This window comes from Poecilia formosa, unplaced genomic scaffold (genome assembly GCF_000485575.1).
Source record: "Poecilia formosa unplaced genomic scaffold, Poecilia_formosa-5.1.2 Scaffold15, whole genome shotgun sequence".
NCBI lineage: Eukaryota > Metazoa > Chordata > Actinopteri > Cyprinodontiformes > Poeciliidae > Poecilia > Poecilia formosa.
This window is the reverse complement of record NW_006799954.1, coordinates 547,160-569,744: the sequence shown is the minus strand read 5'-3', so window position 1 is coordinate 569,744 and position 22,585 is coordinate 547,160. Positions and strand designations below refer to the sequence as shown.

General features: G+C 36.5%; 2 protein-coding genes across 3 annotated transcripts in view; one reads left to right on the top strand and one right to left on the bottom strand.

The window, feature by feature from the left end:
- mcph1 (microcephalin 1) overlaps positions 1–22,585 on the bottom strand; it is a 34,236-nt gene that overhangs the window by 8,273 nt on the left and 3,378 nt on the right. For both annotated transcript variants that reach the window (XM_007546129.1, XM_007546128.2), the window contains exons 5-13: positions 22,415–22,499; positions 21,849–21,960; positions 21,643–21,774; positions 21,491–21,571; positions 20,153–21,241; positions 17,942–18,057; positions 14,403–14,440; positions 14,102–14,264; positions 13,931–14,008 (exon numbers count right to left, since the gene is read on the bottom strand). In XM_007546129.1, coding sequence (XP_007546191.1) covers positions 13,931–14,008; positions 14,102–14,264; positions 14,403–14,440; positions 17,942–18,057; positions 20,153–21,241; positions 21,491–21,571; positions 21,643–21,774; positions 21,849–21,960; positions 22,415–22,499 — 1,894 coding nt within the window. The remainder of the gene's footprint in view (positions 1–13,930; positions 14,009–14,101; positions 14,265–14,402; positions 14,441–17,941; positions 18,058–20,152; positions 21,242–21,490; positions 21,572–21,642; positions 21,775–21,848; positions 21,961–22,414; positions 22,500–22,585) is intronic.
- angpt2a (angiopoietin 2a) lies at positions 189–11,780 on the top strand. The gene is made up of 9 exons (XM_007546127.2): positions 189–1,202; positions 4,658–4,813; positions 5,657–5,778; positions 5,877–6,115; positions 6,816–6,943; positions 7,284–7,385; positions 8,060–8,226; positions 9,786–9,916; positions 11,499–11,780. The coding sequence occupies exons 1-9, from the start codon at positions 945–947 to the stop codon at positions 11,669–11,671; spliced, it is 1,476 nt and encodes a 491-aa protein (XP_007546189.1). The 5' UTR covers positions 189–944; the 3' UTR covers positions 11,672–11,780.

Genomic DNA, 22,585 nt, shown 5'->3' with positions numbered 1-22,585 from the left:
AGTCCAGAGCAGAGACGTTAAGTTAGAGGATTGCTCTTCTTCTTTAGTAGTAAAAATCTTCTTTATAGTAAAAATCTAAAAACCCACTGGCAACATCACTGAAGTGACATAAGAGCTTGCCTAAAGTTGAACGATCGAAGCCTAAATGATTGTTTAAACCATACTGTATTTTTTATTTAATCCTTTTAATCTGTTTATGTATGACAGTTTAGAAGATGCACATTCTAGCTCATAGACATTGCATGATTTTAGCTTAACTGTGAAGAACTGTGGTCAGTTTTGGTTGCTCACATTCATATTTAAACTAGCCAAGACTGGACGCTTATGATAAAATGAATGCAACTTCTTAAAAGGACAAAGGAAGAAATAAGAGGAAACAAAAGCCTTCCGTTGAATCTCCCGTTCAAGCGTCTGGTATGCGTGTTGTAAGCCGGGAAGCAATTTTCAATGAATGGGAAGACACTGTTAGCTTCAAAGACTGCGCTGAATGTGCATGGCGGCATCCTGAAAACAACACGTGTGATCTGCAGAGGATATAGCGGAGGATGTGTAGTCTGTGCATCTGCTTCTGTGTGTTTAGCGAGTACTGAAAGGAATCTCCACTTCACATCTTTTCACAGTGACTGGTCACAGTAAAGGGGGGAGTGGTTTAAACTCACAGTTAGTGTTTAGACCACTTTAGCAAGTGGTCGGGGGACTGATGAAAGGCGAGCACATGCAGTCCGGCACCACTGAGGTAAAGACACGCTACCTCAAATTCCTGATTGCTTTCTCTCCACCTACCAAAGAGGTTTTTAAAAGGAGCCTGCAGAAACTTCAGAGAGCTGTTTACACTTGGATGCAGCTTGGGAAAGACCTCTAATGAGAGAAGACTAAAAAAAGAAAAAAAAAAGAAAGAAAAACTAACCAAAAATCAATTTCTTCAATCTTTTTAGCAAAGAGTAATGAAGATGTTTAATGTGGATTTGCTCATTTTAAGTTTCTGCCTTGGTTTGGGAACACAGTATGGTGCTGTTGGCAAGAGACAGTATCAGATCCAAAACGGCCCGTGTAGCTACACTTTTCTGCTGCCTGAGCAAGAGAACTGCCAAAGCACCTACAACTATCCTGATCAAAAGGATGGACCAATGGACGACGAGTCGGTTCAGAGACTGGAACAACTGGAGATGGGCATGGAGAACAACACACAGTGGCTGCTTAAGGTAAACTTTGTCTTGCATTATAATATCTCTCTACCAATTACAGCTTTTATATCATTTATTTAGACATTTCTAGGAAAAAAATATAAAATTTCAGTTAATCAAGAAACATCAAAGCTTTTTGAGAGAAATGTGTAGAAAAACTGTAAAGTGGAAACATCAATGTCAGTCCATAGTCCATGTGTCTCAAAGTGAAAAACATTTAATGAAAGCCTAAAAAGCTGTTACTAATTGTGTATTGATTTTGCCATGCAAAGTCATACGAATATATAAGGTTGAGTGACAAAGATTCAACACAGGTGCAGGATGCATTTCTGTCTCTGTCTACTAAAGATTTTTTTTGTAACGATAAAGAAAGTGTTTTTCTTCTCGAAGTCACTTTAATCTCACTTTCTCATCATGAGATTAAAGACAAGAAAGAAAATGAGCCAAATAGATCAAATCAATCTCATGTAAAAGACGTTTTGGTCGACCGCATGAGAACCATCAGACAGCGAAATTCACTCATACAAACTCAAGTGTTGCCTCACATGTCAAAGCAAGCTCTAACAGCACCTCTTATGCACTTACAGGGGGCATATTTCCAAGCACACCATTTCTCAGAAGACTGCTTTGGGCTGATAATGTGTCTATAAAAACTTATCTGTATGAGTATCAGACTACTTTAGACATTTTTCCAATTGTGCAGGTAAAGGAGTCTGTATATTTCTCCTGGTAAGAAAGCGTTATGAACTTAAATTTTATCTCAATATTTAGTGCCAACTGTCAGTATAACAAAACATTAATGTTTAATGTTTACATTAAACATTAATGTTTAATGTTTGCATTAAACATTAGGTTTAATGCAAACAAGCATTAAACATTAATGTTTAATGTTTGCATTAAACATTAGGTTTAATGCAAACCTAATGTTTGCATTAAATCATGTTGAAATATACTAATTAATAATAGCAAAATTTATTTAAATAAACTAATAGTAATAAAAAGACTGAGAAAAAAACATAACTATAGTGATAGTTTCTAAGGTTTGCAAACAATCAATTAGAGCTTATCATTATGATAAATCACAAATTAATTTTATTCCACACAATAAGAAATGACAATGCACTGGTAATATTTTGTCATATTTCATTGTGCATTGAAAAAAAAAGTGGCCTAGGAATCAACGTGACTAATAAATTCACTCCTAATTACTTCCAGCATTGAACCTTACTCCAGAATGACAAACTGATGAAACAGGCTAACCTGTAAAAAAAAAAAAAAAAAAAATCATAAACAGAGAATAAATAAGGAATACAAGAAAATATGTGTCCTAGTAACTATAGTTTTAAAATGACAACCTATTAGAAATTAGATGTTATTTAATCCAAATCCTTTCTCCTCCAAAATAATAATAATAATAATAATAAATTCCACTTATTAACACAGCTTATAAATAAAAATACTCTGTTCTTCTATGTTGCAGCAGACATGAAGTTTCCAGTGGAGAATAGCTTGGAATGTGAAAATCCAGTTTTAAAATGTAGAATTTTATTTTGCACAAAAAACATGACAAACTGTTTTAGCCCCATAAGACCCTGAGGAGCAATAAGACAGCAAAGAGGAGCGAATGCTGAATAAATAGATGATGCATTAAGCTCAATTAACTGTAAGTAAAGTGGCTCAACAAGGTTGTGAACCTTTTTCTGGACATGGCGAGATGAAAGAGAAGCATAAATAACTTCAAACAATTCAGGGTCAACGGAAAGCAGCGTGCCAATGCTAATTTAAACTCATCACCAATCAGTCTATTAATTTGTCCAATGAGCGTTCATTCTCCAACGGCAGATGACAGCTAAGACAAAAGAAGTCGACGTTTCTCGTGATTGAGGAACTCCGTCATTCCTCTCTGACGCTTTTCAGGCACTCGGAGTAAACAACTGATTAGATCACAAACTGTCAATCGGATATCCTGCCACACAGTTGAAATAATAACGCTCCACACATCTGTGTGCACCCAAGAACATAAACACACCAGATACAAGAAAAAGGAAGGCAAACAAAATTGTAAACTGAACATCTTAGCTGAAGTTCTTTCCAAATAGTAGAAATGTTTCGGTGTTTTGAACGGAAGAGTGGAAGAGAAGGGAAACTTATGCAATCTTGGTGTTGGTGACAAAGAGAGAGCCCTACTGACGCTGGTTTCCAGTTGGACTGTAATGAAGGATGTAACTCCTCACTCAACACTTCCATCCTGTTTACGAGTCGTGTGACCTGATTGCTGCTCAGGAACACACAGCAGGAAATAACTTAATGATTAGTTTCAGTCTAAATCTAGCCTTTCTGTAAGGTAGATAAGAACAAATATGGGAATGTGTGTCGCTACGTCACAACTCTGATTGCTTTGTGGTATAGAATTTGAATTAAATTAAAGCTCAGTGAAAGAAAATATGAAATTGTAGTAATATTAGAAAATATATAAGACTTCATCATCAACCGGGTTGGTTTGTTTCACTAGTTTTTTTTTTCTAAATACATTTTTTCTAAATGACAAAAATGTTTAAAACAAGCTGCCTTAGTCAAAAGTGTGAAAACAATTATTCTTCCTGCTGCAAAAGTAAGGTGTACAGCCAAAGGTTCACTCATAAAATAACTGAATTCAGGTGTTCCTTATGATCGCCCTCCAGCACCTGACCATGCAAGACTTCATCTACAAACCTTTGTAAAAGAATTTCCAAACAGGCAAAATAATTTCTTCTTATAAGTCAGGGAAAAGTGTAGAAACAGGTGGGGGAGGGGCAGTCCTGTTATTAAACCAATTATTTCAGGACTTTCAGTAGTTTACATTCAAAATGACTTTAAGCTGAAGAAACAGAAGTGGATTTATTTTCTTTAGTTAACCAGAACTACTTGAGCCCTGCATATACAGGTACATCTTAGTAAATGGGAATTTGAAGCTTGATTGTCAGATTTAAAGTATCTTTAACAAATAACCTTTAATGATGTATGAGAAATACTCTTCATTAAGCCTGCAGTTCTGTATTAAAATGTTTTCTTCTTGATCTGATATAAAATTCCAATCTCAAATGTTGTGGAACATCACAATTAACCGAAACAAAGGCCTAAAAACATCAGTCTGAGTGTAATTAACTTATGTTTAGACACATAAGTTAATGTAATACAATAACTCTTCAATAATATTCTAATTCATCGAGATGCCCCGTTCTGTGATGCTGGTAAACAGAGTATGAAGGAGGACATATTGGGTCCCTGATTTAACTTTTATTTCTCCTCCAGCAACAGAGGTGGAGCCTTTTCTTCTTCAATTTATATTAAAACACAGCAAGCGTGAAGGGCCTGTCATGAACCCTGACATCAATGAACAATAAAACTGCAGGTCATGCGGAGAAAGAAAAGATCAATAACTCTTACAAACTGCCTCAGGTTAACCTTTTTTTTTTTTTAAATCTGTGTTGCAGTTGGAGAACTACATACAGGACAGCATGAAGCATGACATGCTCCAGCTCCAACAGGCTGCCGTACACAACCACACGGCTACGATGATTGAAATTGGGGCGAACCTGCTGAGTCAAACTGCTGAGCAAACAAGGAAACTCACTACTGTGGAAGCGCAGGTGAGCCTGGACCTTCTGTTATTTCCAAACACATGGAAATAACATGCAGGAGGCAAAGCAACATACAATTGTTCACCCTTCCTGTTCTGTGCGAGCAAAATCCCACTTAAGCGCTTTCTGTGACACGCTGCGGTGAATAATATACCTTTGGCAGGTTAAAAAATAAGCAATGGAGAAAAACAGGCATGACGAAGTCGGTTTATTATTGTGGCTGCACGTCAATGACCCTGTGTGAGCCAACTGTACAGCATTTCCTGTTATTAGCACACTCGTATTCCCAGAGAAGGGGTCTATCAGTTTGTCACAATCAGACATCCGTCTGTTCAAAGACATCAACAGCTCCAATGGAGACACACAGCCAGGATCCATGTAAACAACCTGCGTTTTGCTGAGTTCAGTTCCTCCAAACTGGGAAATTAGCGGCAAGGTCAACAACCCCAGAGTTTAGTTCAATACATTGGAGTGTGAAAATATGTGGGGTTTCAGTGGTTTGCCCTTGTTTAGGTACGTCTAGAGTATTGCAGTATAGCCGTGCTTTCCTGTGCAGCTTTTCCATTTTGCAAATGGTTATTAGTTCAATCTGTGTAGTGGTGCAAACAGGACTTTGTGTTCCAACTTGATCATCTAATGGAAAATCCAGCTAAATTTGCTGATTTTAGTCATCAATGTTACCACAATTGCATTTACTAATTTGTTGTTCACGGTCTATCAACAGCGTCGGCGCTTCTTTACAATGAAACACCACATGTTTTGAGTTCAATTACTTAAAGTCTATTTTGATTTTTGATTTTTTAATTGAAATGAAACAGGCTGTTAAAGTATGCCTTGTTACTTTGGCACTAGGTAATCCATCACACAACTCGACTTGAGCGCCAACTTCTTGAAAATTCCCTGTCGACCAACAACTTGGAAAAACAACTCATTGTCCAGTCAAATGAAATCAGCAAACTGAACGATAAAAACGGGTAAGGAAATGCGATGAAAAGCTGAATTGTTACCAACAAATTGTTGGATTAAGTGAAGCCAGAATGGCTCTTTATATCACCTTTTATCCCCTCTTTAGTCTTCTAGAGAAAAAGGTGATAGAGATCGAGAGGCAGAGGCAAGTGGAGCAAAAAACACTTCGTGAAGAAAAGGAGCAGCTTCAGTCGCTAATACTGAGGCAGACGGCCATCATCGGCGAACTGGAGCAGCAGCTGCTCAAAGTTTCCTCCAACAACTCTGTTTTACACCATCAACAGCAGGAGATATTGGACACAGTGAACAGCCTGATACAGATATTATCTACCGGCTCTGTTCAAGGTGAGCCGTAACATCAGGTGGATCTTTAGGCAATGGGTACTGCTTGAATCAGAACAAGTAGGGATCTTTCACTTCTCTCCCACAATAGCACACATTTACTTATTCAGGTGCTGTAAATGTAGAGCAATTTCAATATTTATTAGTACCCCAGGAAAAGATATGAGGACAACTTTTGAACAAAATTGTCTTTAATTTCTTTGAAAAAATAAAAAAAATAAATAAAATTTTCCAGCAGTAACTTTCGGATATTTCTTCACTACTCTTAGCATCCTCCTCAACGTATGTCATGCAAAGATAAACTTGAGTCCTCATCTAGTCTCGTTTCTCATTTCCACTTGTTTTGAAAACTTTTTTTGTGGCTGTAGATATAGTTGGATTTGGGGAAGTAGCTATTTTCTTGTAGGCAATTTGCCTTCCTGACACAGAGACATAAAATATTTGAAAAGCTTAAAAAAGTATCTTTCCTCTAACATAATATATGCTGGTTTTGTTTGTTTTTTGGGGAAGAAATTGTGTTTCATTCACAGAAATTACACTGATTTATTCACCAAAATTTAGAACTAGGAAACAACATCTTCCGTTCATTTTACAGACTAATGAAATTATGCATATCTGAAACTAATATGATCACGAGCTACATATTGCATCTAAATTCTCTTCAAACAGGTCCTGATAAAATAACAGCATATGTGTTTTGCAGAACCCAAAATTGCCATGATGCAAGACACTCCAACCACATACATGGACTGTGCTGCTGTCTATAAGTCAGGAAACATCAAAAGTGGCGTCTACACTCTCACAATCCCCAACACCACCACAGAGTTTAAGGTAAAGTGTCCCGAGTTCATTGTCTAAATATATTTGGCGTGGACGTGTGTATGAGAACCAAAAAGAAAAAAATAAATAAAACAGTGTACATGTTACCAAAAATTCACAGACCATCTACATTCTTGAGGGTGGGTAGATAATGTTCACAGACTTCTCATAATATGCAATCTTAAACAAAAACTATAATCTCCTTAAAAACTTTTAAATTCTTTCCCCAGAACAGCGTCTTGATTTAACACAAACTAGGTGGCACCATTACTTTAAAAATAAGCATCACGTTCCAACTTTCAGGGCCATTTATGAACCTTCAACCACAGCTCTGTTTTCTTTGTGTCTGAAGGCTTTCTGTGACATGGAGACAGAAGGAGGCGGCTGGACGGTACTACAAAAACGCTTCGAGGGCCGTGTTGACTTTCACCGTACGTGGCAGGAGTACAAAAAGGTAGAGGCAATCAAGAAGAAATTCTTTACACAGAAAAAACATAACCTAGGTTACAGTTTTCACTCCAGATCTACATACCAGCAGCCTGAATTAGTCTGGGTCATTGACCATTTTCCCCAACTTGGCTTAGTCTGCAGTCAGTCTGAGGCGTTTCCTGAACTCTATTCAGAGAACAACCAAGATGTGCATGGGAGTTGAGCACAGGCTCCCTGCATTTTGAAGTCATAATAATGTCAGCTATTTGCCATCATTAAAGGAGACAACTCAACCACGGCGTATTCGGCACGTCTAAAACTGTGCTGACGGTACGCCATCATCAAAGAGTATGGATGAACCTTAAGCGTAGCGTGTAGCACTGATGACTCTAAATGGGAGAGAAATGAGCCAACAAGATGCTGAAAAGATCCATAACTCCTAAATACAGTCATTACAAAACCATGCTCATCCCCCCCCCCTCCCCCCCGACACTGAAAGGTTGTATTGGTGGAGAAGATCAGTGTCTGTTTTGTTTTGATAAAATATATCAGTAAGGGGGAGGGGGACTTTCAGTTTTATAGCAAAAAAAAAAAAAAAAAGGCAGTAGTACTCTGCTGGCTTTGCTAAAGACGAAAAGAGGTGAATAACGCCATCAGGGGTTTCACGCGGTTTAATTACATTTCTTTGTGACTTTTCAGGGATTTGGAGAACCGTCAGGTGAATACTGGCTGGGAAATGAATTTGTCTCCAGACTGACAATTCAACAATCATACAAATTAAGAGTCCAGCTGAGCGACTGGGAAGGAAACTCTGCTTTCTCTCAGTACGATCAGTTCTCTCTGGATGGCGAAGCACAAAATTACAGGTTTGTTGGGGCACTTCAGCAAAACTGTTTACACATGCAATTTTGATGAAGTAAAAATAATTAAAGCTCACAAAATTCTGCTTAACATGAAAAAGAAGTCAGTGTATAGTCTTACAACAGTGCTTTTGAAGTGTATTCTCTGAAGATAATTAGTATAAAAACACAATACTAAAGACAATTCACCATCAAATAGTGCGATTGATGTTCAGCATAAAAGCTCACTCTGTAATTATTCTGAATTACTTTTTTTTGGTCAACATTCAGACAGGTCAAAATATTACAGAAGTAATTTTGATCAACCAAATTAAATGCGCACCATCTTGAACATTAAAATCAAGAACTCTTTGCAGCACTACAGGCTGGTTCATGGTATGAAGATATACAAAACATAGAAAAGAAAAAGGAAGTTTTGACAGCTTCGAAAGATATAGACTTTTTAATCAGATGCTAATAAAAGAGTCAGAGAAACTGGAGTTTTCTCCAACTAATCTAAAAGAAGTGCAATACTTCCCTTGACAACTTCCTTTTAGACTTATTTCTGATTGAGTAAAACAGCGTGGAAGTGAAAGGAGCTCCATCATTCCTATTAAGGCAACATTGATTAAAAACTACAGATGACGGATGATGCACGTTAAAAACTCTTCAGCAGGCTGATTGCCTGTACAGAGAGACAAAATATTTAGCTAATTGTCAATCTACAGAGCTTCAGGTATTCTATAAAGAGTAAAACGGCAAGAAGGTTAATTATGATCCACAAGAGTCACCTGGAAACTCAGTGGGTATTCGTTCTATATTTTTACTTACTCTACGTATCAAAATATCAAAAACACACAATAACATTTTAGAACTAGAGCTGCAAAATCTTAGGAAAACATTTCATTGTTATTTTTAAATTTGTAAGCAGATCCTCAAGCAGTACCACCAGGGTATTTTTAATCACCATCATATCCCTAGCTATCAGTATTTCTGCACAAATGATCATATGCAATTTTATTGAATCAACTTCTAAAGTAAATGTATAAAACTGTAAATGCTGACCAGTTACCTTTACACCTCATAGGCAAAACATGCCATAGTAATTAAAAAAAAAAAAAAGCAGTTCTCCACACTGACGTACTGGCATCAGGCCAAAGAAAATCTAATAAAGCGGGTCAGTGTTTGAAAAATAGGAAGCACATAAAATCTCCTTTTTTGACATTCAGTCTGAAGATTTGGCAATAACAAAACCTTCATATCCAAATGTAGGCTGGGAAAAGGTTTCTTCCTATGAAATTAACAGATAGTATTCCTGTTTAGCAATTTATTCTGTGGAGTTTGACAGCAAACAAAAAAACATTTCCATAACGTCAAAACATTGCTGATGAAATTCTCAAGGAAAACTAAATGAACAAGTAATTAAAGAAATGATAAAATCTAATAACAATAGTTTAGTTTTTATGCTTTATACCAAATCGGGAAAAAAAAAAAAAAAACTATAAGGACTAAGTATTGCCTTTTGAGGAACGGTAATCACAGACCTCCTCCTCCTCTTCCTCCATTTTTTCTTCTCCTTTCTACAGGATACACCTTAAAGGCTACAGTGGAACTGCAGGCAAAATAAGCAGCATTGGGCAGCCAGGAAGTGATTTTAGTACAAAGGATGCAGACAATGACAAATGTGTTTGCAAGTGCTCACAACTGACAACAGGAGGTAAGAAATACATTCTGTAAACAATGTATGTGCTTGGGTAATTCTGCAACCAAAAAGATATATAAATGTGTTGATAAGAAAACAATTACACTCGCAGAACAAAAATCCTGGCACTAGCCCCAAAGTCTTCAAGGACATTTTAAAGGCCGCTGTACCTTTTATGGCTGTGTCAAAGAGCACAATTAGCTCAGGCTTAATCACCGATCTCCTCATTGGGGAATTCAACATTGACAATAGCTGACATTAACAGCCTGGGAACAGAGCTTTTCCCTCTCTCCTCCGGTAGCTTAAAAAGCCCTTCACAATCCCCCTGAAAGTGGCTCAACTTTTCTTTATCTGAAACCGGGACTGCCAAGAGAAGTTCAGAATGATAAAAACCGTAACCTCATCTCCTTTTCTACTATGAGGGTTCAAAGGCACATTAAAAACACAGCCATGACTGGGTGGGACCGGGTCAGAAAAGGACAAAAAAGGAAAAGTAATCTGTGAGTACAAAACTGAATGAATAGAAAAAAAACCCACAAAAAGTTGAATGTCTCAAATTTGTATGGGAAATGGGTAGAAATACCTCCAATTATATACAAAAACAAATAATATTAGAAACAGACATGTACTTGTTGTTCTGGAGGGAAATATGAATATTCTCTGTAAAATGTCAATAGAAATGTCATAGCAAACCTCATCAGTATGAACTACGGAAAAAATCTGTAATTATTATAGTCTGATAAAAGTTGGATAATGAAGGAAAACTGCAAGGGTGGATTTAATAAGGATATAATTATGCAGAATGCTCCTCATCAGTAAGTGTATAATAATCAACTCCCACAAGCCTAATATAACCAGACCACTGGCTGACCTATCATTCAAGTTCACTCATAATACTTGAAAAAGTGGAAAAAAATACAACTTTTTAATATGAACTATTTCTAATGACTGAGATTAAACACTTCTTTAAAGACAGCCTGATTCTGACTTAATTGCATTCATTACTGTTTAAAAAAACAACATTCTGTTATTTCTGGGTACAAAGTAAACATGTATCTAAGTTACAAGGAGGCTACTTGGATTTTATTTATAGGTATGTAAATGATAACTTTGTTTCATGCATAAATTAGCATATGTTTATGTTTTATGAAAGTGCTCCGAGTCTTGAATATTTTTTAATATACTATATGGCTGGCGTTGCTTCCAAAGGTCACAAATTGTTTTTCATCTTCATCGGTTGGGGGGATCGGTTTTATGAAGTGAACCTCTGCAAACATTTTTCTGCAAAAATCCTCAACTTCTAAAAAGGTTAATATCTTACCTGAAGGAGATGAATCTCTTGGCATCTTAGTATAAATTCAGATTAATTGGTTTCTGAGTCTCAAAACAAATTCTGCCATACTAAATGAAGAAGCCGAGGAGTTGTTTACTGTAGGCAAGATATTAACTGCTAAAGTCCTCTTGATAAATGACAAGTTGAAAACTACGAAACTGTTCCTTTAATCACATAAGTACTCACTAATGATGATAGAAAAAGCATAGATTAAAACACAAATTCAGTTGCATACATTAATATTAATGCGTTCTGATGTTCCAGGCTGGTGGTTTGATGCCTGCGGCCCATCCAATTTGAATGGGATGTATTACCAGAACGGCCAGAACTCCAACCGCTTCAATGGGATCAAATGGTACTACTGGAAAGGATCAGGATACTCACTGAAGTCGACTACCATGATGATCAGACCGACGGACTTCTCAGCCTTGCTTTGAGCCCATGTTCGTTAAATGAAGCGTTTCAAAAAATGCTGCCCAGAAAACACCAGTACCAAAAATAAAGGTTCCAGTGGAAGCCAAAGTACTTCATAAATGTCTCCTCATACATAAATGTCTCCTTATTTATGTCTTTACAAATTTGATGTCTAGGGTTTGTGCACATTTAAAAATCCTGAGAGCTTAGACACAGCATTTATACTCTGTAAATGCCATCGTAAAAGTTTGACACACAGATACATACTTCAGAACAATTTCAGTATTTGCCCAACTGTGATCAGAATACCAGCAGATGATATTGTATAGATAGACCATGGTACAAGATAAATAACTGGCTCAAAGTTTATATATATATATATATATAAAAATATCAGAAAAATATATATATATATATATATATATATATATATATATATATATTCCAGATATTTTTATGATTTAAATGTTAGAACCACGAGAATGTTTTTTTCTACAAATTGTTTGTGTGTTCAGAATGTATGTACATTTGATGTTTAATTTATATGTTCATGTTAGGGATAATATTTATGTCTACTATACATATAGAGGAAATCTGAGTGTTAGAATCTGAGTTTCTTAATTATGACTGTGCAAGCAAACTCAAAAATTATATATTTTAATATATTCTGCCGGAACTCATAAAATACAAGCAGGATGATTATGTTTTTGCATTAGAAATGTATTTTAGAAAAATTATTTTTGTTTTGATGGAGCTTAAATTGTTAACACTGGCTTTACAGGTTTATTAGAAATGCCTTAGAAGCCATTTTATTACTTACCCTGAATACCATCAACTAGTCAGGACTCAAGTTTCCTTTAGCTGACCACATCTCTTTACTGCTTCAACAGGAACATTTTCTACACTGCTTAGCAAAATGTTTGCTTAGGTTTCTCAAATGCAACATAAACAATAAATCTAAACGGATCAAAATCAGTGTAATGTTCCTTTGTATAAACAAACAATAACCAAGCATCTGAAAATGATTAACACAGAGATCAGGGTTTTTTTTTTTAAGTAGAATAAAATGTAACCTTTTCCTTATGTCATCTATATCTACTTCCTGCAAATATGCATGATATATTAAAAATGGGGGAGAGGAAACATTTCTAAATAAAAAGCTTGTGTTTAATAATATTTTATTGAAATGATGCAGAGTCCTAGATAAAACAAACCATGTTGTTATAAAGATGATATATCAGTTCAATAAAAAAAGCAAACAAAAGTAACTATGCTTTTACATCAAACCTGTTGCACAGCAAAAATTCAGACTCCGGCCATCTACAGAACTCTGTACAATATTTATAGCACACTTCACAATTATTAGCGCACCTGGTAAAGACAAGTAGTGAAGATACCGTAACTGGTTACTATGGAGACTTGGTAACCCTAGGATACCACTCTTTCCTGCCTTGTTGATCAAAGCTCACACTGACTGAAACTAAAGTTCTTTCGGAAGGTTTATTTTATTTTAGCCACTGAGTAACTTTGGCAAATCGACACACATTTGCTTCACTTGAATGTTCTCTTGTTTTTCCTACTATGAAGCGTGGGTAAAATACATGGGCCTCTAAATCAGATTTGTACCCCAGGGAATACATAAAATATGAGGAGTAATTACTATCCAGGAACCCGGGTAGTTTATGGGGAAGTTCTGACTAAGGAGCTGTCCAAGATTTCCTCATAAAAGCCCTACAGGCAATGCAAAACCGTTTCATATGTGTAGGACTAAAACATCATCTGCTGCATTACTACACTGGTAAATTCCAGTTATGCACCATAAAAGGAGAGTGCATATCATTATAACAATGCAAAGACTAGCCAGCCCAGACGATGTTCCACTCATGTAGAGTGTTAAAAGAAAGAATAATCTGGATTCATAAAAGTCAAGTTTGGGAAGAAGCAACACCTACATCATTTTTAGGATGCTTCAGGAAAAGCAAGCAAGCCGCAACAGGGCAACAACTAGCAACATCTACTTTTTACTGCTTTTATAAAAAAAAAAAAAAAAAAAAAAAAGGCAGAGGCTTGTCTTTTTTAACTAGATAGCTAACCTCCAAAGAAAAAGAAAGAAATCAAATTATTAACAAATGCCAACATTTGGGTTTTTCAAATTTAGACCTCTAAATTCTGTAAATATGTTGGAGTTTAGTGAATCTAACTTTGGTAAATCATTTTCTAAATACTACTTACCTTGGATTAGAGTAAGGTTGAGAGTTATTGTCTGTATTACTGGCTCCTACCTGTGCAGCAGGAAACTGGTCTGAAAGCTCATATGGCTCCTCTGGAATCCACTGCCTTTGCTCCAAGCACCACAGAATCTACCCACAAATGATACGTATGTTAAAGATGCTTAAAAGATCCTTGTGCCATCTTCAGAAGTGTCTTGTAATAGCTTCTGAACATCTCCATACCCATTCGAAAGACAGGATCCAGCAGCCACGTGCGATACCCAACAGGATGTTCAGAGTCCGTCTGTGTTCACCAGACACCACATGAGTTGTGCTCTCACATACTCGGTCGATGATTGAAAAACCACCCAGAGCTTTTACCACCTGCAGCACGGTCTGCTGCTTCCTAAATGAGGCAGAGGGGGTTAAAAAAAACATCGTAAACAAAGAGTTTACATCTCCTGTTTTTGCCAATACATGTTTTAAAACTGATTTATCTGAATGTTTACTCTTGTATTGGGATAAACAACCAAGAAGAACTTACTCAGAGGGCATGCTGGTCATGACAAGTGTCCTCGGAGCCTGAAACAAACGCCAACATGCACATAATGAAAAGGATGACTTCAGCTAGACAGGTGCAATTCAATAACTTCTCACTTGTAAATTAATTTTAAAAGTGAGGAATAGAGTAATACACTATTTTGTTACACGTCTTAGTCAAGTCTAAATGAAGCCGAAAGTTTTTTTTGTTTTTTTTTTGTAAGACCAAAAATTAGGGAGTAAATCCTTAATTCTTTAAAACTCACTTTATCACGTTCTGGATACAAAAATAAAACTAAACGTCAATGTGATAAGTGAAAAATGAATCACATTCTGAATCACTGAAACCAAACTGTAAATCTCTCCCCTGATGACTGCAGACCATCCAGGCACATAGTTTGGCCCAGATACAGAGAGCCATCATCGACGCAAACACATCAGCGACAGCTACAAACAGGACCACCAAACCCTTTTCCTGCCACACTCTGCTATCTAGTTTACCAGCTGGATGTCAGAGGTTAAGGCCTGCTGAGCACAGAGGTGTCAAAACAGTACACAAACCACACCCATGGTCGTCAAACATCACATTATCCCTGCAATGGCACGTTAAGCAGTCACTCAGACGATAATGTCGTTGCTGCACTGTCGCCTCTCTTCGATTGTTCAACACGACATTATCTTCAAGGAAGAGAGATCTGAGCTTTAACAGCGTAATTGGTCATTAATACCAGTAAGGTGAGTAAAGTGAAGTACAAAAACTCTAAGTATTCTGAGAGCTTTTCTAAAGGTTCCTTAAAAAAAAAACAGACTTGAGATTATTATATAGCACGTACATTTCTGGCAGCTGCACAAAAATCTTGCAAGAGCATGAGCTGTGCATAATGAAGCTGTGACAAGGAGCTGGTGTGAAATGCAGCACGACCTTTAAGCACAAACGCTCTGAGCGCAAATGAAGAAAACGCTTCGCTTTATGACTGAATCTTCTCTATAGTTACTGTTGTGGACACACTGAACTTAGCACTATTCAAACAATCAAAGAGGAGCTGTCATCTTTAGTCTCTTCAGATGTTGAAATATAATGGACATACATATTATATAGCAGAATAAAAGTTATTCTGCTGTATAATATTAATATATAATATTATATAATACGGTTACAATATTTGTATTGTAACCGTGCCACCAGACAGATTTGAAAAGAAGCGGCAAAAGCAAATGAAATGGATGAGCAGTGCTTGTCAACAACTGGTAGCATGAAACAGCAACAGCCTTCAGCAAGAGAGTTATGCAGTTGAAATGCAACACTGACTGCTACTGGAGGTCTTTCCTGCCCACAGCATCTCTGAAGATCTTGGATGAAATAAATTAAGATTACCTTTAATTTCCCTTTGCGATCAAGTATTTCTGAACTGAACTGACAGAAAAGCAGTTTTTCTGGTTTTGGTTTTCCAGAATCCACATAGGCACAACTACATAGCTTTAATTCAACAATTTAATGTAAAACATACTGAGCATAAAAGAGGTAGTTGTTTGAAGTGCAACAGAAAATGAGGATATTTTACTAAATTCAAAGAATCAAAGAACTTCTTGCTAGTTAGTGGTCTTGTTTTAGTTTTGATGCATTGCCAGACAAAGAAACTACTTTTTAGTAAACTAAAAAAAAAAGCAAAAGTTAAGTTTTTGGACAACAAAATAATGACAATATTAAATTTAAAGAGGAAGCCAAGTCGTATGAACATGAAAAACACAGATAACTGTAAAAAAAAAAAAAAAAGAAACAACAAAAAAAGTTAGAATCAGATTAAGTATTTTAAGATTCAGGGTCAGAAGCTGACAATCCATAAATGTAATCAGTTAAGATCTCCGGCTAATGTGTCAGATGGGAGGTAAAACGTCTTACAGAGATCTAAGTAAGCGTGACTACCTTTCAAGCATTTATTATTATGACAAACTATGTCAATGAGAATATTCACTCACGTATAAGATAAGAATTAATCTTAAGGCAGCACAATGTTAGAAAATAATGCAAAGGCAATATCACTGAATATCGGTTGCCATAAATCAACATTTTCTTTTCACTTCAATCATCTGCCATTGCTTCCAACTCTCTCTGTGGCCTTTAGTTTCTTGGGAAACATCACCAGCGTCAGCTGTGGCTTTCTACTGCAGTGAAGCTCTGACAGGCGGGTAGAGCATGAATTCCTGACACTTATAATGATAAATGAATAGAGCACTGCCGACAGGCCTTTGATATATTAGCTGTAATGATGACTTATTTGCGGGATATTGTGCAGCACTAAATTGAATGAAAAACTTAATTCAGTTTTGTTCATACCCTGACAATCAGGTGACTCTGGATGACCTGCTCTATCAAGAAAAAAACCTCTGATTTTCACAACTCTTCTTTGTGACAGAGTGTAGGTGAAAACAACTTATATTTCTGACAAAACCTCAGATTGTGTTAAAAATGGAAGAAAGACCACCGCTAACCTCAGCAAAAGTATTTGACCTACACAGCTGAAGGTAGGTGTGAAGTATTTTTGCAAGATTATAGAGAAAAAAAATTCTGTGCCGCTTCATAGAAAGTGGTCTGCCATACCAAAGACAGTCTTGAAAAAACTTTAATTAGAAAAAAAAAAAAAACTGACTGCAACTGTTGCATTGAGGATTTATAAGCTGTCAAAACAAAATGGCACATCAATCCTTGACATTTGTATTCAACAGATTACCACCGGTTTGTCTTCTTTTAGTGTAAGAGAAGGAAACAGTGGTTAGAATATAATATAGCTTTCTTTGTTTTTAGAGTTAATGAGTAATAAACCAAAGAAATAGCATCCCTCCTAATATTTTATGGATCTGATGATTGAAAAGGTAATTGTTGCACCCTGGAAATATTGAATTGAGATTGCCATTTCTTTTAAAGTTATGAATAAAACACAGAGGCACAACAATGAACTGAAAAGTGTGATCGCAGAGGGGCGTGAAACAAAGTTGATCCGTTTTCAGCAACAGCTTGTTGAGGTTAGCAGCGTAACGTAAACAGAGCTGCAGGTGCATTTCCCAAGCAAGGAAGTTATGCTACCAGCAAACAGCCAAAACACAGGAAGGACCAGACAGAAACTCTCATCTATGTGCTTCCGACGCCGTCAGCCATTGAAGCATGTACGTCCTTTAAGAGGAAGTCCGTACACGTGTATTAAATAAACACAGCTGATATTTTCTATATCAGACAGTTTTTTTTTGTAACTACATACCCATGCATGGATGTCTAGGATGAGAAAAGATAAACAATTCATTGCAAAATGCTCAAAATTGAGGTAGGAACCACATTAAAAAAAACAGTTTGCAAAACCATTTACTTTGTCTGAAAATCTATTTATTATCCATAAAAAAGAAATTGAGGGGGTGGGGGGGAATCAAACTCTATCACAGAATTTCACACCAAAGAAAAGTGTTCAAATTCATCCAATCAACATTCCCTGGATTTTGTCTACGCCGACATCCAATTTAGCAACAAAAAAAGGAAGCATTTCATCTATTTACCTTTGTTTTGTTAACCATCTTCTGAAGGCTCCCGTCGGCTTGCTTATTTTGATTTTCTTCGGCGACGGAGGTGATCTCTGTGAAACCAGCTGCGACAGTGCATTCATTTCCTCCACCTACATATGAAAACACGACAAGCTATTTAAAATAGAGATGAGCTGGAGAATGGGAGTGTCAGTCAGGCTGTCAAACAGCTGGGGTTGTGTTCCTTTCAACCGTGATCCGCTTCAAAACTTACAGTTGAAGGATATCGCACCATTTTTTTTTTTTTAACACAAAATTACTTGCAGGAATTTCAGTACAAACAATGCAACTTCTGACAAAGCACACTGCCTCAAAGGAAAAACACTGAAACAAAAACATACCAACATCAGAGCTACAGTTATCCCAGTAATCAATCTTGGTTGGCATTTGTCCTATAATAATAATTTCTTTATAATAATATAGTGGCATGCCAATTTAAGATTAAAACTATCTAATCAGTAAATTTGAGTCAGATTATTTCTGTAGCAGGACACACCACCTGCTACATAATTTACACAAATAAATATGCTTTCTACGCAACCTCTAAAGAGTATTTTGGCTCTTAGCAGGCCGTTACCTAGAACCATTCCCAGTACATCAGAAGGCTCGAACAGAGCCGGACCTCCACGCATACCGACAATCAGATTCACTTCAGATTAACAAATTAACCAAATATCCGTGTCTTCAGACTGTGGGAAGAAACTGCAGAAAATGAGAAAAGGATCAGTCCTCAGAAAGGCCAGAGCCAAGATAGAAAACTGAAACCTTTTCAGAAATACCAGAAAGAGCCGAGGAGAGTCCCAATGTTTCAGCTATTAGGCGAAAGGATCTGGAGGCTCTATTATCCTCGACATGCAACGGTCGGGTTCACTTGAATGCACAGAGGAAAAGGTCACATCTAACCATTGAAAAACTGCTTTAAAGGAGAAATTGGGTTGCTTCAAATCAAAAATATTAACCAAATATATCAAATATCATAAGGTGACAAACTAAAATGTATCTAAATCAAACAAGTTTTCACAGTCACAAAGACTCAAATCGGCTGAACAGTTATCCCAAATATACCAATTAAAGAAATACCTGTGGTAAGACTGTTTTTATCTAGAAAAACAAAAGTTCATTGTAAAAGTAGCCTGCTGTTAATTTACAGTAGTTTAAAAAATCAGGACATAAATTCAATATCAATTTTAACCAAACTCAAAAAAATGTAAGCAATATAAATAATATAAAAAAATTAAGAGATTACCCTCTTACATGTTTTAAGTGTAATTCCAGGTTAGGAATACGTTTATTTCCACTTAAAATGGCTACAATGGCACACAGGCATTTCTTATCTGGTGTCCGTTAGAGCTGTTTTATTAAGCATTATAAAAAAAAGAGTCACCACGTTTGAATCTCACATATAAGTGAAAAAAATCGTGCTAAGGTCAAAAGAGCTGACTGAGGCCTACAGAGAGAAGAATGCAGAAGTTACAGCCTGATAAGCAATTTAATAAAATCTCAAAATAACTGGAAATCAGTCATCGCAGGTGGAAACTTCATGGTTTGATCTTGTTGTGGGACGACTTAAAACTGACTGAACGTGCAGGAAACCTCTCAAGCATCTGACATAGCCTGGCAGATGGGTAAGAAGTGTCACACTGAAGTTATTTCAGAAAAAAGAGAAGGTGAGACCAACTAGTAGGGGTTAGGGTGTCCTTTTTTACTTAGCTAGAAAGCATTTTGTTGAGTTGTTAAGTAGTAGAAGAAATCACTTTTCCCCGAGAGATTACAAATAAAGTTTATTTAAAAACTGATTAGTTATCTGCATGCAGGTGGTGGTCTTGCTAAATAGAAACTAAGAAATATAAGCTTTCCTTTCTTTCATTAAAAGTGTCCAACTGTAAGTATACCTGGAGTTTTTGAGGAGAAAATTAATAGATCAGGCCTCACTTTATGGTAAACATTTATTCATTTAATATTCAATTTTACGTAACAACTAAAATAAAGACGTCTTAAAAATAAGTACTCTGATTATTTCCTCAAAGATAAACCAAGTTTAACCATAAGTATTAACACATCCACCACTTGTAGGACTCAAACACTGTTATGGCTTCTACAATTCAGGATCCTCAAAATGCCAGAAATAATTACAGCACTGGATTGTTATTACAACATATTCTAGACAGGAATATTTGTACTACTCACTTTCAGAGCTATGACAATTTGCAGTTAAATCAGAGTTTTTCTGCTGCTCTGATTCTGTGACATCCTCTTTATCTAAGGGCGGGTTTCCCGATGTTGACGCTGGTCTCAGTTTTTCAGCATCTTCTGTAGTTTTACTGCTGCTTGAAAACTCCACAGAGTTTTGTCTTTGACTCACTTGTTTTACATCAACAGTGGGACTATTAGGTCCTAGGAGGGGGAATTCAAGGTCTCCTTGAACACGCCCACTGCTTCTTCTAGATTCATGCTTGAGATATTTGTCACAATGACTTTCTTCCAGTTTCCTTTTTTTCTTTTCAGATCCACAGATTCCACTTTTTCTTGGTTTCCGCCTCTTTGGAAGAGGGTCCAACTCAAAGGGTACTTCAATTTTGCTCTCTACGTGTAAACTGGGCAAAACAGGTCTTTTGTGGTTAGAGGGAGAGAAGTAGTCCTCGAACACATCGGTACCTCCATCCGTGGAACTAGAGGCAACATTTTTACATTCGCTGGGCACAGTGAAAGATCGAACCAAGGCAGAAAATGACAATCTGGCTTTTTTGGGTGTTCTACATTCAGTTTTCTTTGCCGGGGCACTTTTGTTAGGCGTTTCAGTTGCAGCTCTAACTACTGTTGCTGATGATGAACGGCGATTTAAAGACTTCACAGCATTTGGGGAAACTTGGGATTTGGTGTCTGTACTTGGCTTTTTCACTGGTATTTTTAACTTATTTTCAGATTCCTTAGGTAACACTCTGGTTGGTTTTCCATGTGACTGCCGTCTTTCTTTGTGGAGGATTTGGCTCTTACTAGGAGTATCCTGGACAGGACTCTGTGAAAAGTCTCCAGATCTAATGGTCTCTGACGATTTTTTTCTTACTGAAAGTCTTCTGGACTTTCTTTGTTTTTTTACTTTTTTAACTTCTTCGTCGTGAAGGCTAGATTTTGGCACATCTTGGCAAGGTGAGAGCCAAGGCTTCGTAGAGTCTCGTCCACTTAGATTGTGATCTTCATCATCAGATGACCTTTCTTCTTCCTTAGCAGGTGAACCACCAGGCTCAGCAACGAAAGCCTCATCAGACACGTCATCCGCTGCATATTGGACAAAAGAAAATAAACTGTGAATATTTCTGTTATTTCTGGAAAAAAAAAGAAAAAAAAAAAGCATTTCATTTACATTTGTCACTATTTTTCTACCTTACTCTTCTTTGCAGTTAAAAGAAGCTGCATGACAAAGTCAAACATTCTGACAGAAAATAGACAGTCTAACAAAACAAAATGCAAATTATCTGAAAATGTACTAAAAACTATTAGTAATATGATTAGACTAAGTCTTCTTACAGATGAATTTGAGGAAAGTTGGTGTGCTTCCAAGAGAAGGCTTCAAACTGGTGGGTGAGCAGGAATCAGCCACGTGTGACGCTGAATAGCAAGAAAAGGTGTATCAGGCATTTATCAGTTTCACTAGATTTAAGTTTTCAGTTTCTGATTACCTGTGGGTGAAATGTTTTCCCGTTTTTCTTTCATATCTTTCAAGCGCTGTGCCATGTAATCAGATCTTTTTAATGCAGGGCTGTAAATTATTCCATTTTCTTGGTCGATAATGATTGGTGACGTATCCACAACTGCAAATAAAAATAAGTTAAGACGATCACATTCTGTGCTGTAAAATAAAAATAAAAAAATCCAGCATTCTTACCCTGAGGTTCTGACAAAGGCAGTTCTTTCACCAGTTTTTCAAATTTCTTCTTCAAACGCCAATCATTTTCAATCGTCCTTTCAGGAGAATGTTTTGGCAGCATGCAGCGATGCTACAAGAATCACAAAACCCCAAAAATGTTTAAATAAAAAGCAATAAAGGCAAACTCCAAACACCTTACGCTTCTTACTTTGTTGACAAAATTTGAGCTGTGGGAAAACCCTTTAACCTGCACACCTTTGTAAAAAGATATTACAAAATATAAGGAAATGCTATCAATTAATAAAACCAAAAATCACTTCAAAGATACTTTTTCACTGTTGAAAACTAATGAGTCTTAGGTGAAAATTTAAGGCAATAAACGAAACTTCTTTTAAAAAGCTTTCATTCACTCACTTAATACCTGTCATGATTTAGGCATGATCATTTAAGCAGTGGGTATTTTATAAGAAGTGACAAATTTACTATACTTCTTTCGATAATGTTTCTATTCCAACATTTTTTTTAATTTTTTTTTTACTTTTCCAGATTTAATTTTAGAAACCATTAAATCTGAATCTACTCACCTGCCTGTTTTTCATCACAGGGTTTTTTTCATCATTTAAAGCTGGAAATAAACTTTCATCTGCACGCACACCATCATCATAACACCTGGACACAGCAAAAATAGCAAGGGTTGAGAACACCATCGTCTAAACTTTTAGGGCACTCTCATGACTTAGTAACACTGCTTCAAC